Below are 20,391 nucleotides of genomic sequence, written 5' to 3' on the forward strand. Positions count from 1 at the left end.
GAGAAATTATTAGATTATATTAATTATCAATAATCATTCATTTTATTAATATAACTATGATATTAACAGTCGGTGATTGAGTACTGTATTTCGCAGTACCTTTTTTATCTGCTTTTTCAGTGATAAGGATGTGATAATTTATCCAATAATAGCATTGTTTTTATATTGTATTCTATTCAACTTATTTTAAATTCGGCATGAAACAGAAGTTGCGATGGTCTTTACTTCCCTATTGTGATATATCCGAGTGAAGCAGCTCATGAACGAGAACAAATGTAGTTGCCCCGCCCTCACGCCAGTAAACACGTCATCAGATAAGAGACAAAGGGGGAGTGGAAGTAATTTTGATTAAAGTTGAACGTTTTGAGCTCCCCACATGCATCAATGAACCTGGCCGCCCATGACCCTGTCGCCGATTCACCACTGTTCTTTCCTTGGACCACTTTATACTGACCACTGCAGACCAGAACACCCCACAAGAGCTGCAGTTTTGGAGATGCTCTGACCCAGTCGTCTAGCCATCACAATTTGGCCCTTGTCAAACTCGCTCAAATCCTTACGCTTGCCCATTTTTCCTGCTTTTAACACGTCAACTTTGAGGACAAAATGTTCACTTGCTGCCTAATATATCCCACCCACTAACAGGTGCAGTGATGAAGAGATAATCAGTGTTATTCATAATGTTATGCCTGACCGGCTCATGAAGTAGAATAATATTTGTGCAGGGCTTGATTTTTTTCATAGAGAATTGATTGGATGGTTGTGGTTCACTATTGGTGGATTTCATATGAGTGACCAGTAAACACATCATCAGAAAAGAGGAGAGAGGCAAGGGAGGGGAAGTTATTTTGAGTTATTTTTAAGTTTATGAGGCACATGAATTCAAAAATATGATGATGCATGAGGACAAATAATTTATCATAGGCTAACACTGCAATATTAAAATGTTTGATTTGGAATACTTCACAAAAAAGGTAAAATTGTCATTATTTACTCAGCCTCATTCCATATCAAACCAAACCTGAATGATTTAATTGTCCTACTTCCCACACTAAAGTGCGGGGAAAAGAAACTCATATCAGGGTGTGGATCGATGTGAGGGAGTAAATGATGACATAATGATCATATTTGGCTTAACTATTCCTTTAAAGTAAAGATTATGAGATGACTGTGTCAGGAATATCTCTTTTTAAAACACTGAAACCCTCACGCAGGTAATTAAATGTAAATTCCTGTAGCACGTGTGACACAACTTTCGGCCGTTGATATGCTCGGGCGGTGACGTCACTTCCGGGATGTTGTCAGTCAGAAGTCATCTCCGTCAAGCGCAGTCGGTGTGTGTGTGTGTGTGTTTGTTTTTTCCATTTCGCCGCACTGGGTTCGAGTAGCAGAATGGGCCGGGACCGGTGTGTTCGTGGTGTACACTTGTTTCCACTGTAATGCAGAGAGGAAGACTCGCCAGGGGAAGCGGTTTAATTGATGTTGCGGGGATTTGTGTCGGTGAAGCGGGCTAGCTCACTGCGCTAGCTCGAGACAGGATGATTCGCTGGATCCGACAACAGCTGGTACGGTTCATTTAAACTCGTTTGCCATTACTCAATCTGGATGCTTCATTGCTTTGCTGTTGAGATCTTCTGATAAGTCTTGTCGTTGTGTTAGCTCCAGGCTAGCGTGTAATGTCTGGCTAATTAAATCATTTCACAACTAATTCAATTACATTTATTTAGACAGGTCAGCGTTTTGCTTAAATTAAACGATTTATGTATTATAAGATGTCACCCGTTGTTGTTGTTTTTTTCAAGCAGATATGACATTATTGAGAGTATGAGTAATGAGTTAATTTAACGGTTTTGTTTTTAAATTGTTTTGGAGGGAAGCGCGAGGGGTTTGCAGCAAAGCTCGCGTGCAGCCCCTCGTGATTGCGGCTTGTGTTTGTTTTGTCTGTTATTGTTTTGAATTAGTTGATGACAGTTGTATTTCATAAATCGACTGACATTTTCCTGCAACAAATGTCACAAGTGGTGCCTCTGTCATGCGCTTTAATAATATTGCAAAACTTTGAACTTCACTTGTCGACTGTAATCTGTTGAGATTGACTTGTTGACTGCATTTAACTAACAAACCAACAACGACTAAGTTTAAATGCTTTAGATATGTAAAATATGCAGGCAAGATATCACTGTAGTAATATCCCTCTGTTGTCTGTCTTTTGATTTGTAATCTGTAGCTGTCAGATATCTGTGGAGCCCCTTAAAGGGACATGGTGATGGGAGCAAAAATATTTATATGATTTTGAGTTCTCAAAAACTATTGCGTTCCCCTAAGAAACGTTGCGTTTGCTCAATCTCACAAAAGTGTTCGCTCCCAAAACATTTACGTTTTCTCGCAAAACTGATGTTCCCCTGACAAACTGACTTGTTTGCAAAACATAAGCTTTTTCTCATAAAACTATTGCATTCATTTGGCAAACTTTGCGTTTGCTTGCAAAACATTTGTTTTCTTGTGAAACTGTTACGTTCCCTGAAAAAACGTAATTGCTTTTGCTTTCAAAACATTTTCATTTTCCCACAAAACTGTTGTTCCCTCAAGAAACTTTGCGTTTGCTCGCAAAATATTTGCGTATTCTCGTAAAACTGTTGTGCTCCCAGAATAAACTTTGCGTTTGTGCAAAACATTTGCGTTTTCTCGCAAAACTTTTGTGTTCCCCGAACAAACGCTGCGTTTGCTCACAAAATATTTGCGTTTATTCGTAAAACTGTTGTGCTCCCAGAATAAACTTTGCGTTCGTGCAAAACATTTGTGTTTTCTCGCAAAACTGTTATGTTCCCTGAAGAAACGCTGCGTTTGCTCGCAAAATATTTGCGTTTACTTGTAAAACTGTTGTTCCCCCAAGAAACTTTGCGTTCGCGCAGAACATTTGCATTTTCTCGCAAAACTGTTGCGTTCCCCCAATAAACTTTGTTTGCTTGCAAAATATTTGCGTTTTCTCGTAAAACAGTTGCGTTCCCCTGAAAAAACTTTGCATTTGCTTGCAAAACATTTGCGTTTGCTTGCAAAACATTTACGTTCCCCCAAGAAACTTTGCGTTTTCTTCCAAAAAATGTCTGTTTCCCTGCAAAACATTTGCGTTCCCCCAAGAAACTTTGCGCTTGCTCGCAAAATATTAGCGTTTTCTCGTAAAACAGTTGCATTCCCCTGAAAAATCTTTGCGTTCCCCCGCAAAACATTTGCGTTCCCCCAAGAAACTTTGCGCTTGCTCGCTAAATATTTGCGTTTTCTCGTAAAATAGTTGCGTTCCCCTGAAAAAAGTTTGCGTTTGCTTGCACAACTTTTGTGTTTGCTTGCAAAACATTTGCGTTTGCTTGCAAAACATTTGCGTTTTCTTGCAAAACATTTGCGTTCCACCAAGTAACTTTGCGTTCTTTCGCTAAACATTAGCATTTTCTTGAAAAACTGTTGCGTTCCCTCCGAAAATGTTTCCTCCCACCTCATATTATTTCCATCACAAATGTTTTGCAAACGAATGCCAAGTTTCTCTGGGAATCGCAAAAGGATTGCGAAAGAACGTGTAAGCATTTAAATAATTTTTCCTTTGATTAATAAATGAAGGGCATTCTTTGTATTTTCATGACCTAATATGAGCAAAAATACTTTACAAAATAGGCCCACACTTTTCATAAAGGTACAGTAACAGTTCGGCAAGAAAAATCATCTGAAAAAGCCCAGTGAAGAAGAATACAATAAACCATCTTTGCTGTACGTCTACAGTTATGTTTCAAGAATGTGTTGCATTAGACTTGCGTGATATTTAGTCATTTAGTTGGATAACTAATCAGTTGTCCTTTGATATTGAAATATAGGCTAATATGAGGATGATCTCACAGCATGCATCTGCACCAAAGTGTGTGAGCATATTTTCTGTTAATGTTAAACTACAGTAAATAGCTTTGATTTGTAAATTAAGTGTGTCTTCAATATGGCATACAGTGTAATATTTCCTTATTTTGATGGTTTCTGCACTTCTCAGATGGGTTACAGTAATTTACAGATACTTTCAGAAGCCTTAAATTTTGGATATAAAATGTAAACAATATGTACGTCTGAAGGATGTGGCCTGATGCTGTTGGCTTGACTCCGGAAGTGTGTTTAGATCTGGTGTCGTTTCAGTGGTGTTTTTTAGACACTACCCTGTGGTTACAAACTTGATTTTGACTGTGAATGTCTAGTGGAGATGGAAACAGTTGGTGGTGCAGAACCTCATCTGTTTTTCACATGTCTCTGTGTCTTTTTCTTATCCGTGTCATTAGGTTTGTAGTTACTCTATTTTATATATTTTTATTTTAAATGGTGAAGTGTTCCTGCAAAAATGAAATTGATGCCTGCAGGGCAGTGTTGCAATTAAAGAGTTTTCAGAACTTCCTTCATTTGACAGCATTGAAAGAACGGACTGCCCAGAGCGTATATTGTAATGTTCCTGTCAAATATGAACAACATTCAGTTTTTTTTTAAGTTTGTTGTTCATATTATAGCTCAAGTAATCACATTTTGGTAACAAACCTTGTGGATTCAGTGCCTCTCTCTTTTACACACATTACTGCACTCCCTAAAAACACCTCTGGAGCACCAAGGTATCAGTAGCCGCGTTTGAGCTTCCACAAGAACCAATGAGGTTCATTCTCGTGTTATGCAGCACGTTTGAGCTTCAGCGAGAACCAATGAGGATCATTCTTGTGTTACGCAGCACGTTTGAGCTTCTTCTAGAACCAATGAGGATCATTCTTGTTACGCAGCACGTTTGAGCTTCCTCGAGAACCAATGAGGTTCATTCTCATGTTATGCAGCATGTTTGAGCTTCAGCGAGAACCAACGAGGATCATTCTTGTTACGCAGCACGTTTGAGCTTCCTCAAGAACCAATGAGGTTCATTCATGTGTTACGCAGCCCGTTTGAGCTTCAGCGAGAACCAATGAGGTTCATTCTCGTGTTATGCAGCACGTTTGAGCTTCAGCGAGAACCAATGAGGATCATTCTTGTGTTACGCAGCACGTTTGAGCTTCCTCTAGAACCAATGAGGATCATTCTTGTTACGCAGCACGTTTGAGCTTCCTTGAGAACCAATGAGGTTCATTCTCGTGTTACGCAGCACTTTTGATCTTCCTCAAGAACCAATGAGGTTCATTCTAGTTATGCAGTGCATTTGAGCTTTGAACCTCATTGGTTCTTTTTAAAGCTCAAACGTGCTGCGTAACGAGAATGAACCTCATTGGTTCTTTTTATTCTCGTTACGCAGCACGTTTGAGCTTCAGCAAGAACCAATGAGGTTCATTCTCGTTACGCAGCACGTTTGAGCTTTAAAAAGAACCAATGAGGTTCATTCTCGTGTTACGCAGCACGTTCAAGATTGAACCAATGAGGTTTGCGCAGCATGTTCGGTTGAGCTTCTGTTTGTTTGCTGATCAATGTTTATATATGAATAAAAGCCTAAATTCTATCTGTAATCATATAAAGTGATTGTGTCTCTTCAGAAAATGTACTAAACGCTCCATTTATATGCATTAGTTTTACAATGTCTTTATGAATGCATCAAAGTGTGTGTCAATGGAATTCTAATTGTGATTAGGGCTCTCTTGATTCCTTGATTAGGGCTGTAACTACCGTAACGATTAATCTATCAATTATTTTTACGATGAATCAAATTACAATTTTTTTGAACAATCGATTAATCCTTTAGTTAACCTACCAACAAACAATAACAATAGTGTCTACCATTAATCTTTCAATTTTATTCAAACATAAAAAATATAGCACCAATAATTTTAGGGGATCTATCAGCAACACAAATGGCCATGATGGCTGCATTCATAGTAACTGTTTGGGATTGTCAGCGTGTTATTAAATAAATGAGTCAAATAGAGGAGCGAGTTCATCCGTTAGATATTTTAAACAACTGACAAGGATTTTAAATTCTTTGTACCCGAGTTCAGAGTATGAGCCATGCATCTCGTAGCTTTCACCCACGCAAATCATTTCTCCGCCTCTGTGAGTAACTAAACCTGTCATTATTATACAGTTCAGTCAGTGTGACTCTCGCATTATGGTTTAGTTCATTCAGTGTGAGTTTGTCAAGAATGAATTTGTGAGTTCTCCTGAATATGTGCAGGTGTCGGTTCTGTTATTAGAATGCTGTTGCTTGTAAAAAAACAAAACGCTGTGAACGCAACGGTAGCATCAGTGCCACTGCCATACTAGCCATTAGCATCTGCCCTGGAGTTTTGTTTTCGGTTTTGTGTCCGGCAAAATGCCAGAAGTGACACCTTCCAAGGACAAGAATCCATGAACCGCATTATTAGACCATTTTCTGAGGCTGCAAAATGTTTTAAAAGTTAAACCTAGCTTAATCGATTTAAAACTAGCTTAGTGCTATTGTGAAATCACAAAGTATGCGATTCAGTTATAAAAGTATTGCCTATGCGCTGCAGGTTTCAGAGTGAAGCGCAATGCTTTATTTACATGCATGCATGTTACATGCTCCGTCTTTGTATTTAAATTATGTATTTTAACAGTGTTTTTCAATAAAACCCATATGATAACTAGATTTTTTGATACTGTATTTGAACAGATTGTTTTTACCTCATTGATATTAATATGTATTTAAAGTTATTTTACAGGCTATTATTCAGGTATGTCTATTTTTTTATTACCACAAAAATTATCTGATAACTCAATTAATCGTCCGATTCAAGTAATCAATCGATTTCTAAAATAATCGCTAGTGTCAGCCCTAGTTCCAATTTAGGGTTGGGATGGTATGAAAATTTGATATCACGGTTATAGTGAGCAAAATTATCACGATAATCAATATTATCACGGTTTTGTTAAAGGTCCCATGGCATGGCATTTTTCTATTATTTTATAATGTTTCCTGAGGTGTACTTATATTGTATGATTTTTACATCAAAAAATGTCATAATTTAGAAATAAAAGGCATTTTTTCTATACTGATATTACCCCTCTGGCTGAATGCCCTGTTTAAAGGGGTGTGTCTGCTGTGAGACTTCAGTGAAAACGCCCACTGTTGTGATTGGCTGACATCTTTGCATTTGAAATGAGTGTTAGATTATGTTGCGGAGGGGGCGTGGTTTAGCGAGGCACTGCACGCACTGCATGCATGAGAGAGAGAGACTGACTGGGCACTCGTGAACCACGGAGAGCTGGAGGAAGTTTTATTGTAACAGACTTCATTGTAATGCATCTTATAATTTGTTTTTGTGTACATTTTTGACATTTCTGTGCATTTAAATAGGTTTTAGGTCTGTATTATCTGTGTAAATAAGTAGGGACTTTTATTTTGACGGGTGTTGCAGTCTAACTTCTGTAAAAATGTAGCTATTCGCATTAACTAGTGAGACCTTATTGTAAAGTGTCACCTATTGTTCTTTATATTTATTTTGCACTTTAATATGTTTTAAATATTTGTTTACTTTATACATTTTTGTGTATTGCTTTATTTAATTTAAGTGTTCGGTTCTTGTTATAAGAAAGTTATTTAACCTCTTATAGTATGAAAAGACTTTTTTTGCAACTTATTTCAATATCGTGATAATACCGTATACCGTGATAAAAGCTTCAGCAATTAATCGCAACATGAAAATTTGATACCGGCACATGCCTACCCATAATAGTCTTGCCTGAACTTGTTCGTTCGTCTTTGGCTCAAAGGCACTTGCTGCAAACTTTTCTTCACAGAAGCCTCACATTAATTTCAAGTGAGTGAGAAAATATTTCAACTCAAAAAAACATTTGTGTCCAGTTATATCCCAGATGTAGTTTTGGTATTGAGGTCAAAGTTAACTTGCCTTGCGTTCGCTATACAACAGTGGGTGACAGTCATGAAGACTTTGAAGCGTTTCCCCCATGTTCTGCAGACAGGGTGACCATACTCGATTTAAGTTTCCTTCAGGACCTTTGTAAATACAAAATATGACCACACCTCAGATTTGGTCCTTTTAGAAAACCTGAGCGCTGTCACTGCCTTCCGCCATTTCTTCTCGTTAAAAAACAACGTTGCACGCTGCGTCTGCGTCACACTGATGGGTCGACAGGATTCATGATAATTAAACGTGATAATCAAACACTGTTTTAATGATAATTACATTTCAAACAATAATACTAACCGTCAGTATATTTTATCATGGTTTATCGTGAACCCGGTAATCGTCGCATCACTTTTCTAATTATAATAATATTTCACAATTTTACTGCATTTACTCTATTTTTTATCAGATACACAGTCTTAGTGAGCAGAAGTGAATTTTCTCAAAAACATAAATTCTTACAACCCCAAACTTTTGAACATTACTCTACATGTTTATTTTAATGTATGTACGATTGGTTATTAGCTGTTGTTGCTAATATAGCACTCAGTTTGAGGTATTAAGCATTGACGAAAGTGCTTATACTTTTCCAAGGATTCAGATTTGTAATAGTCATGTGGCAATCAAAAAAACAGGTTCAAATCCCATAGACACTGTACACAATAGGCATCTTAGTCATATCTAATGAGCAGGATGTCATAGATGCATGAGCCGGGCTCTTGTCTTGGCCTATAAACAGGTCAATAAACGCCTACAAACCACCCACAACATCCTAGCACAGTTGTTGTGAGTTTTGCATAAGCAACCACTCCAGATTTTCTTCAGAGTTGGAAAATCTGGCTTGTGTTTAATTGAGTTGATCGGATTATGCAGAACTTTACTGAAGTGCCGTAATGTGATCTTCTCTCTTGACAGTTTATTCCTTTTTATCCACCCTGATTTACACAAGCCTGCTTATGTTTCTTCATGTGTGTGTGAGTCATGGGAAGTGTCTTGTTATGGCAGAGCTTAGAGTCAGGGCAGAGCACTAAAGCCTAACGTGATCTGCTCTCTCTGTTTGCTTTTCTGCTGCCAATGTCATCTTACACAAGCACATCAGCTCACAGTCACGTAATTACTCATAATAAATGGTAAATACATTGTATATATATTGTTTTTTTTTAAAATATGGTTTAATGTGATAAATGTGGCTAGAGTATGGCAGTAAAATAACTCAAAATGTTTTATGGACTAAATGGGTCTTATATTTAAGCTGTGAAATATTTAAATTCCAAAAATTTCACACACTTTTTCATTATTAAAAATTAAATAAGCCATATTCACCTTTCAGATTTCTCTTCCAAAATACAGGGCTCCAGAGTGCGACTAAATGGTCGCATTTTGCGACTAAAATTTGAGTGTGTGCGACTGAATTTTACATCCAGTCGCACATGTGCGACCAGTAAATTTGCCTGCTGTCGGTACTGGAGAAATTAAGAAAATACACTTACTAATTATAATTGATAGACGTTATGTCTGGCAAATTCTATCTTTGCCAGCCATTTCTATATGAGATAATATTAAACCATTTGTCCGTGATGCATTTTTGCCATTCGCAATCCAGAAGAGAGAGAGAGAGAGAAAGCGAATGAGCTACAGCAAACACAACACCACAGTCAGCTTAATGAGTGACGATGGCCAAGAGAACTACACAAAAGTTTAGTCTGCTTAAACTTTAATGATGTGCTGTGATATTAATCTAATTTTATTTTCGATTTTTGCTTCGAATTATAAAAAGATGGTATGAGGTAAAACTCCTATAGCCGTGTTCCGTCGAGCTCATCCTTCCCTTCGCAGCTGCGCTGTCATTTCTCCATAAACCTAAACTAAACGTCAGAATCAGTGATTGTTGTAAACTGCATTCTCTACTGTTGCTAAACTGCGGGATGTGTTTGATAATAAAGAGCTATTAAATGCACAATAATCCGCGCAAGAGACGCTGTTTCCAACTTCAAGGCGGCTTATGTTTGTGTGCTGCGAAATGGACCGACTTGCACTTAATATTTTAGGCTTCGTGTGCGCGTCTAAACCATCAAATAAACAACAAATAGCCGGTGTCAAAATGACCGGATTGGAGAGTAGTTATTTTAACAGTTTATATATTAAATGGGCGTAAATAGTTCGGAGAAATAGGAGAATATGATATTATTAGTTCTACATTGATCGGTCTTAAAGGGGCAGCGTCTAATAAACCTGCTGACGATTGAGCCATTAATTCGAATCGAACAAAAGGCAAATAGAAAATATTCACATCTCTTGAATTAATAACTTAAGCTTTTATAAGCATTAATCTATCAATGTATACAGTGAAAACTATGCAGTGTTATTTTACATTTCATTACTTTATTAGATTTCTTTGTAGGTTTGTTCTTTACTGTAATATTAATGTTAGCAGACCTTCTGAATGCCTGCACACTGGTCCATTTATAAATTGTGTTTTATATTTTTGTTCAAACTTTGCGGTTTCTTTTGCTATAGATATTTTACTTTTCAGATTATAAAGCCATGTTAATTATGTTCTTAATTGTGTTTAATTTTTTTATTAAAAAAAATATATATTTAAAGTATAATAAAAAGAACCGGTAAGAATACTGTTAAAGTACCGGATCGATAAGCAGTATCGGTAAGAGTAGTAATACCATTAAAACCTTAACGATACCAATCCCTATTAGTAATACAGTGGAAATTAGTAGATTTGGTTAGCATGTTGATTTACGGTGTGCGCCCCTAAAATTTCTGGTTGTGCCCCTAAAATTTTCAGTTGGGGGCCACTGTGCTCCTAGTGAAAAAAGTTAGTCTGGAGCCCTGTAAATATTAGTTCAGTTTGAAAATACATCCTATTATATAGGGCTGTAATCTCCCAGTCGATTATTAGTCGATACGTTCTGGCTCGACCAAAATTCTGATTGGTCGATTTTTTTGCCGCGTTCATTTCATTAGTTTTGCTGCGTTCATTTAATCAGTTTTGCCGCGCCGCGTTCGTTTCATCAGGTGGAAAGCACTAATTGCTAATGGGGGTGTTTTCAGAGCACCCCTGTTTCACAGGTAACAGTCTGCCTTCAGAACACCCCCATTGTTTTCACTTTTGGATTAGCCCAACCCACTGGAGAAGAGAGACAGATTGAAGAAGGCTAGTTTTCTTGTATATTATTTGTTTAATTGTGAGTGTTTTTTCTGCTCTTGATCTGGCTTGTTTAATAAATATTCCTTTTTTATTAAAGTGGACGTGCCTTTTGTGTTTAAGAGTAAAAGCTTTAAGTTAATAGTCTATTCGTGTCTCAGCCGCGAAGCTGAGCTGATCCTGTGTTCACAGAGCGGCTGAAATGATCGTGTCTGTCAGTTATTATAATACATATGACAAAAACAATTGTCTAAATTATGTTGCATATTCCTCAAAAGTTCTTGTGATGATATCTAGTTGACAACACATAGTACTATATTTTCGGAAGTCATAGGCTATGATATTTCGCAGGTGCATGTGATGCAACGCTGTCAGACTCGTGTCTCAGATTAATTTCAGTGCAAAATAATCAGCTCAAAAACGATTTAATATTCTGCAAATAGCCTACTAGTTTTTTATGTTTATTTATAATTAATTTAGGCAGACAACAAGGCTACCAAGTACTGCGCACAGTGCGCAGCTTATTCATTTAACGTTTTTTTTTCCTAAAGTCATTTTAGTCGATTTTTAGTCGAAAATTTCAGGACTTCAGTCGACCAAGATTTTCTTTGGTTGATTACAGCCCTACTATTATATTCGACAGGCAATTTTCAGCCTATTTTATTTCACTTTATTTTATTTTATTTTTCGGTTCCACAAATTCAGTGGTCCAAATTCAGCAGAAAACTGTTTATTTTATTACAAATTAATAATCTAAAAAGAGTGCATCGTGCCTGACACCTACATGAACACTTTACAGTTAGTTTTATGACTGGAAGTTAGAAACGTGTGTACCAATGTCGTATGTAACTTTAGAGAAGGTCTCTAAATTAGCGAATATCGAACGTCCAATATCATGGCAACTTTATGCCAGTAGCTTTATTAATTTTTAATAATGGAAATGTGTGTGAAATATTTTGAATTGAAATATTCACAGCTTAAATATACAAACCTTTTGTATTTCAGCCCAAAAAATACAATGCATTAAAATACAAGCACGGCAATGCATATTTGTTTTTAATTAGTGCAATTCAACAAGCTTTTTTGTTTCAAATACATTTGGCATTACTTTTATTCCATACTAGATATTCAATTAATATGAGTGAATGGGCAAATGCTGCTCTTGGTCCGACTGCTTGTCTGGTGAGGTTTTAATGTAAACAGTAGGTGTATTTGTATGTAAACAGGCAAACGTGCTCTTTCGGCAACAAAGCACTGAAACACGTGCGCCAAAGAATTAATTGTGTTCTCATAATTTTATAATTCCAATGGTTTATGATTCCAATCATATTTTAAGCGCATCAAAACCATCATGGCGAGCAGTGCGCATCTGAAGTTGCTCAGCTGAAGGAAATAATCCATATTTATCAGCTTTGATATACATTTCATGTATTTTCTTATCGGATTGATAATGATAACATAAAAAATGACCATTTATCAGCTGATACTGATATGGCGTCTATTTTGTATTACTCCATTAATCCAGTGCATCCATAAAGTATTCACATCGCTTCACTTTTTCACATTTTGTTATGTTACAGCCTTTTCCAAAATGGATAAAATTAATCATTTTTATCCTCAATTCTACAAACAATACCCTATAATGATAATGTGAAAGTTTGAAATCTTTTAGGGCTGCTCGATTATGGAAAAAATCATAATCACGATTATTTTGGTCAATATTGAAATCACGATTATGTAACACGATTATTTCACATGACTTTGGGAATGTGTTGCATTTATTAAAAATACACCTTTCAACAATTCAATTGAAATTGTAACATTTGTTGTACTTTTTGAACTATTAAAATAAATAATATAACATATATTCAAATCAAAGTATAAAAGTATTCACGTAAAAATGATAACCACAAATAAATAAGATCAACAATATGGTTCGGCTAGATATGCTTTTCAGGTATGTCTAACATTAGTTTTCAGGTACAGAAATGTATCAAAAGTAAAATAACATTGCATATTTAAGTGCATAAATTAAAGATTAATTCTATTAAACTTACAAAAGCTATTCAATCAAGAGCGTTGAGTGATGTCCTTGTCTTTTGTTGTTTGACATTAAACAGACGGAAGTAAAGGCTACTGCCTCTTTAAGAGGATATGCGTCGTCTTTCTCGACTGTATAAAGTTCAGTTAAGGCATATACAGACTAGGTCTGCTAGGATACTCATCAAGATGGACATGTTGACATACGTTTTGTGTGAGTTTGTCCGTTCAAGAGCAAGACTTCAAAGAGAACTCAATATTTGAGCGCTGAGAGACGCACATTTTTCTCACAGCGCGCGCGTCTTCTCATTCGCGTCTTCTGTCACTAAACCCGGGTGAAGACGGCGAAATGGCAGCACTCGCATGCATTGAACAAAGTTTACAAAGAGAGAATTATTTGAAAAATATGAAGGAAAAAAAGGACGTTTACACGGCACCCCTGCTCTCGTCAGTTTTTGTTTCTTTATTAGATTGTCATAGATCACTCTGTGTTTTTTCAAGTGGTTAAACAAATTCGTGATGTTCCCTTGCGTTGCAGTCACTACCAAATACCATGTAGCAAATCTTGCACGTAGCATGATTCTGCTCGTCGTCTGATTCCTCGAAGCCAAACTGTTCCCAGACAACGGAGTTGGTTTTGCCTTTTTTGCTCACCAAACGCTGCTGTAACTGCCCTCCTTCTGCCATCTTTACTCGCGTAGAGTTTTTAAATTCCAGCGGATGATATGCACACGAGTCTCACGAACTGAGAGAGATTTGTGGCTTCGGGAGGGGCGGATGTTTCATTCCGAACGCAAGACAAAATAAGAGTGTTCTTGCAAAACTGAACATGGCAAAATAATCGTTTTTTCTCGATTGTACTATTTTGGTGATCGTTGGGAGGCAAAATCGAAATCGAAATCGAAATTCGATTAATTGCACAGCCCTAAAATCTTTGCAAATTTATTACAAATAAAAAACGAAAAACACATACAAGTATTCACAGCCTTTGCCATGACACTCAAAATTGAGCTCAGGTGCATCCTGTTTCCACTCATCCTTGAGATGTTTCTGATGCTGCATCCCAATTCGCCTACTTATACTACAACCTAAAAGTACGTTTTTTTTGTGTTTTTTTGTGAAGAAAAAGAACATACTTTTGAGTGTGTAGCAGAACCTTTCAGAAGAACAACCATCTCTGCAGCTCTCAGCCAATCAGGTCTGTATGATAGAGTGGCTAGATAGAAGCCACTCCTCAGTAAAAGGCAGCCTGGAGTTTGTCAAAATGCACCTGAAGGACTCTTGACCACGAGAAACAAAATTCTCTGGTCTGATGATACAAAGATTGAACTCTTTGGCCTGAATGGCAAGCGCCATGTGTGGAGGAAACCAGGCACTGCTCATCACCAGGCCAATACCATCCCTACAGTGAAGCATGGTGGTGGTAGCATCATTCTGTGGGGATGTTTCAGCGGCAGGAACTGGGAGACTAGTTGGGATTGAGGGAAAGATGAATGCAGCAATGTACAGAGACATCCTTGATGAAAACCTGCTCAGAGCGCTTTAGACCTCAAACTGGGGCGAAGGTTCATCTTCCAACAGAACAACAACCATAAGCACACAGCCAAAATAAAGGAGTGGAATGTCCTTGAGTGGCCCAGCCAGAGCCCAGACTTGAACCCGATTGAACATCTGTGGAGAGATCTGAAAATGGCTGTTCACCGACGCTCCCCATCCAACCTTATGGAGCTTGAGAATTGTCAAATTCAAAAAGACTTGAGGCTGTAATTGGTGCCAGAGGTGCTTCAACAAAGTATTGAGCAAAGGCTGTGAATCCTTATGTACATGTTTATTTTATTTTAGTTTTAGTTTTTTTAAATAAATTTGCGAAGATTTCAGACAAACTTCTTTCACATTGTCATTATGGGGTATTGTTTGTAGAATTGAGGGAAAAAATAATGAATTTAATCCATTTTGGAATAAGACCGTAACATAACAAAATGTGGAAAAATTGAAGCGCTGTGAAAACTTTCCGGATGCACTGTATATTACTAGGGCGTGACCTAAAATCAAAATCTCGATTAATTTAACATTTTACCTCGTTTAAGATTAGTGAATGATTATTTTATTGTTTTTTTTTGTTTGTTTACCCTCATAGTTCACTGAAGGTTTGTACTGTAAATATGCTTGACCATTAAAGGTGGGATATTTTTCCATATTTCATATTTTTTCGTATTTCTTATTTTTGGTTCGTAACATTTGTTACAGATTTCTGCTCGTTCTAAATCAGATACAAATAAATTAGTACTGTGAGAGTACATTTATTTAAATGCATTAATGAGATTGCATGTGTGAATTAGGTATAGTCAGATTATACAGGGAGTGCAGAATTATTAGGCACGTTGATTTTCTGATCATATTTTTTTTCCAGGCACATTTGACCAATTCCAAACCACAGTAATCCTAATAACTACTATTGATTTAGTATTTAATAATGTATAAGTGATATATAATTGTTCATGAAGGCTGGAAATGAAAATCACCTTATATTCAGGTGTGCAGAATTATTAGGCATGTTTTCTTTTACAGATAAATTGAGCCAAAAAAGAGATTTAACTCAGACTGAAAAGTCAAAAAGTATTAAATGCCCATGAGAAGGATGCAATACTAATGCAATACTAGACATTGCCGTTAAGGCATGACCATTGGACAGTGAAATGCTCGTTGGGTCAGCAGGATCTGACAAAAACAGGTGGTGAAGAAAAGACACCTGTTAACTGCAAAAGAATTAAGAATTAAGGTGAAGAATTAAGGGTGAAACCATCAGGAACCCTTTAGTCTCCAGCGCCACCATTTTCCAAAGCTGCAACCTACCTGGAGTCTCCAGAAGTGCAAGGTGTCAGGAGAGTTAGGTAAAGAATCCTAAAAAATGACCCCCACTAAATAAGAATCATAAGCTGAAGTGTTGTAAAATACATGAAGCCTGCTTTTTTATAGGCTTTATAGGTTTTATAGGTTGAGAGTGACTCTTGAAGGACCAGCACCACATCCTCTAGTACCACTGTTTGAAGAATTCATCTTCCAGAATCTGGCAGTACGTTTCGGGAGTTCATTTTTAGTCCATCTCTCCAAAACGGACTTCAGGATGGACTAAAATGAACTCCCAAAACGTACTGCCAGATTCTGGCAGATGAATTCTTCAAACAGTGGTACTAGAGGATGAGGAGCTGGTCCTTCAAGAGTCATTCTCAACCTATAAAACCTATAAAGCCTATAAAAAAGCAGGCTTCATGTATTTTACAACACTTCAGCTTATGATTCTTATTTAGTGGGGGTCATTTTTTAGGATTCTTTACCTAACTGAAGTCTCTGAGATCCTGACACCTTGCACTTCTGGAGACTCCAGGTAGGTTGCAGCTTTGGAAAATGGTGGCGCTGGAGACTAAAGGGTTCCTGATGGTTTCACCCTTAATTCTTCACCTTAATTCTTAATTCTTTTGCAGTTAACAGGTGTCTTTTCTTCACCACCTGTTTTTGTCAGATCCTGCTGACCCAACGAGCATTTGCATCCTTCTCATGGGCATTTAATACTTTTTGACTTTTCAGTCTGAGTTAAATCTCTTTTTTGGCTCAATTTATCTGTAAAAGAAAACATGCCTAATAATTCTGCACACCTGAATATAAGGTGATTTTCATTTCCAGCCTTCATGAACAATTATATATCACTTATACATTATTAAATACTAAATCAATAGTAGTTATTAGGATTACTGTGGTTTGGAATTGGTCAAATGTGCCTGGAAAAAAAATATGATCAGAAAATCAACGTGCCTAATAATTCTGCACTCCCTGTAATGATGTATAACACTTGCCTGAATGATACAAATTTTATTTGAGTCTCTTTGACACTGATAAGAAAAAATCAAGGCGGTTGCGCCGGCTTGATCTTCAACCTCTAGGGGTTAAATGATTTTTATTTTTATTGAACGATGTAATGTAAATGCTAATTTCACCCTCACGATCCGTCATGGCGATATCGCGAGGCAGCTTTTCACTTGACGAAAAATCTCATCACATTTTAATCACCCCTGCTATAAACATACAATAGACAAACTTTCGTGAGAACGCAAGCTAAAGTGATCTCACCATGGGGCTCGCATGCTGTCTGTTGACTCTGTGTTTGAGTTCGCCTCCGTGTTGCTTCCATGCCACTGCTTGGACCGGGCGGAGTCACATGACTTAGCATGCGGTGGTATATTTTTAAGGTCAAAGCAATAACAGGATAAAAAAACAAAAACAAATGACCAACATTGGAAAATTACATCGGTTATAGGTTCTGAATTTCGGTTTCGATTACTTTTTGATTATGAATGTGGAAAGATGCGGAATAGTGTTTTGTCAATAAATTAAAAAAAAAAAAAATCCTATTAATCGAAAAAAAATAATCGTCCAAATAACTGATTATCAAAATAATCGCTACTTGCAGTCTTACAGACAAATGTGTGTAATGAAATATTGGTTCAAAATCATGAGTATTTTTTAACATATCGCACAGCCCGAGAGTGAACACCAATCGTGTTTGAATTATGCTTGTGTTTTGTGTAAGTTACCAAGTGTCTGAACTGATGACGTGCAGGGGCTCTCAGGTTGTAGACGGGTCATTCCAGGATGAGTCTGCAATGGCCTTTTTGACTGCTCCTCTCATTAGCTGCCACTTCCCAGATGAATGTTTAATTAAAGGTGCTTTACTGGAGTGCCAGACTCATTCTTCATAATGAAAGGCACAGACCATTACGCAATGCTCAGAGCAGATGAGCGCCCTCTCAAACGGTTTCTAAGTAACTGGGAATTAAGAGCATATTTAGACGTGGAACAGCAAACTGAAGCCGTCACACACAGCTGTGCAGTAGATTTATTTGTCGGTCTGCTTCGGTCAACTCCGTGTAAGCTTTTCTGTATTAGGATCGAGATATGAGAGATATGCATCACTTGTTCTCCAATTAATTTGATAAGATTACTTAGCCGCCTTGTTGTACTGATTTATTACAGCCTGTGTTTCATTATCTCTATAATGTGGATTATTAGCGCATGAGGGAAAAGCATTTTTCTATTAACACAAATGCAAGAATAGAGTCACGGGTCACAGAAACTGTTTAGTTTTGTGCATTACAGACAGGGTCCAATTAGGGATGGGCGATATGGCCTAAAATACATATTGTGATTTATATATCGTTATCGCAAGAGGCTACAATGTATAATATTAATTGAACCATTTCAGAACAGGTTACATAGACCCTAAGGAAAGCCAAACTGCTAAATGTTTTGTTTTTTAAAGAAAGAAGGAAACGTTGTATGTAGAGCTGGGCGGTATATCGAGTTTATTGATTGACTGTCAGGAGAGGATGAGCCTTCTGTAAGTGAATCTCCTTAAAAATTCAGGCTTTCGTGAATGAGCGCTGCCGCGTGCATTCACGCCAAACAGACGGAGCAATAGAATAAGAATGCAATCATTCGGACTAAAATATACATATTTCTAAAATATTTGTTGTGTGGGACAATAAATGTGCCATATGTGGAATTTTGACCATTTTAATTAGGTAATCAAATTACCTAATATGCTATATAGACTAATATGCTTTTGTTTTTATTTTCATTTTTAGCTTAATGAATTTAAAAACAAAATTATTAATTTAGTTTTTAGATTGTAACCCCCCTTTTTGCACATAATATATTGTATAGCCTACATTACTTTCACTGTATTTGTTTATAGCCTTCAATATCAACATTGTTTTTAGGACATCATTGGGCAGGATGTGAAATAAAATTATTATTAAAATAAATACAGATTTTTTTTTCCAAATAGAAAAACTTAGAAAATACCGGGATATATACTGTGTATCGCTATTCAACCAAAAAATACAGAAATATTAGCCTGGATGCCAGCCGAACTTAGCCCCGCCCACAACATTTTTACTCGGGCAGTTCGGTCTGGACTTGATCGGTAGAGGAGTAATTATGCCTGAACAGAAACTGTTCGGACCAATGAAATTGTCAGGGCGGGCTTTAGACGATGATGGACAGATGATCAACAGTAACGTAATCATCCACGTCATCAAAGGAGCTTGGGTTGAATTTGTTCTAATCCTAAACGGAGAACTTGTTCGTATATGCGTTCACCTTTACTATTTCTCTCAGAAATTATGATCGTGTTGGTAAGTAAATTCTGTGTATCCTTTTTTTTACAACACCGGCAAAGATCGTTTACACTCATATTTTTCTTCTAACGTTAGGCTACTTATTCCAGCGTGCGTGCGTGCAGGTACAGGGTTGCCAATTGCTAACGTTCTTCAAAACTAGCCAAAAACAAGCCCAATAGCTTTCCAGGGGGGGGTTCTCCGGAAAAAAGGCATTTGGGGGGTAAAATATGTGTTATTTTGGCAGGGCTGGCAGCTAAAAATCGCATTCCTGGGTCTGTATATCACATAATTGGGATCGCTTCAACCTGCGGACATGGCAACACTGTGCAGTTGAGTTCTGTTGACATTTGATAACTAACGTTATGCGTCGCTCCGTTGCTCTGATTGGTTGTAGGTCTATCCAATTGAGGTCTTTCCTGGTTCGGTTGAAACACGCCCCATAATCACAGCCCAACGGAGCAGTATCAGACTCATATTCTGACTAGAATTGAGTATAACGACGTCAGGCTACAGAAATATGATTTTTTGGCCTTATCGTCCAGCCCTAGTTGTATGTAGCTTTGAGAACATTTATTTAGCAAAACTGTAATTATACAACATAATGTTACAGATAAATAAAATTCAAGTACTCTAGCTGCAGAGACTTTAACAAAGAAAAAGCAGAAATAAAATAAAAAAACGTCCTGCATGCTCACTCCATATAATGGCAGTGAAATACGATCAGCTAAAACTTTACAAAAAGGATACAAAAGTATCACGCAATGATACAGGGAGACGCGCGCTATATATGGAAAGTGTTCAGAGGCATTCTACAAGGTTTTGCAAGAAAGAAACCTTAGTATTCAGTCAAACACTGAGCTCGGCCGTTGCTCTGTGCGTCCTGTGAGTGCGTGCGAGCCGTCAGCATGTTTTTTTTTTTTCTGCTGCTTGAATGTCTTTTTCTTAAATGCCACCCAACATGCAGAGAATAGGAAAAACTGGTGTCTTTTTAGTTAAGGAACAGACACTACAGACACATATTTTTTACATATTTCAAACAATGTTTCTTACCTGCAGCCTAATGTAATGTATTTGGTTTTAAACATTTTGTTATCTTAATGAAATAAACTGGTGTCTTGTTAATAAAGGAATGGATAACTGT

The 20,391-nt window shown here is 37.2% G+C and overlaps 1 protein-coding gene across 8 annotated transcripts in view; it reads left to right on the forward strand.

Annotated features, from left to right (window-relative positions):
- Positions 1-1,292: 1,292 nt before the first annotated feature.
- The window catches only part of atp11b (ATPase phospholipid transporting 11B), a 100,284-nt gene continuing 81,185 nt past the window's right edge, over positions 1,293-20,391 (forward strand). For 7 of the 8 annotated variants that reach the window (XM_079808329.1, XM_079808330.1, XM_079808326.1 and 4 more), the window contains exon 1: positions 1,293-1,565. In XM_079808329.1, the coding sequence (XP_079664455.1) occupies positions 1,539-1,565 (27 nt within the window). In that variant the 5' untranslated portion in view covers positions 1,293-1,538. The remainder of the gene's footprint in view (positions 1,566-20,391) is intronic. The other variant, XM_079808333.1, reaches the window with a different exon arrangement.

The sequence above is a fragment of the Gobio gobio genome, assembly GCF_949357685.1.
Source record: "Gobio gobio genome assembly, chromosome: 24".
In the NCBI taxonomy this organism is placed as follows: domain Eukaryota; kingdom Metazoa; phylum Chordata; class Actinopteri; order Cypriniformes; family Gobionidae; genus Gobio; species Gobio gobio.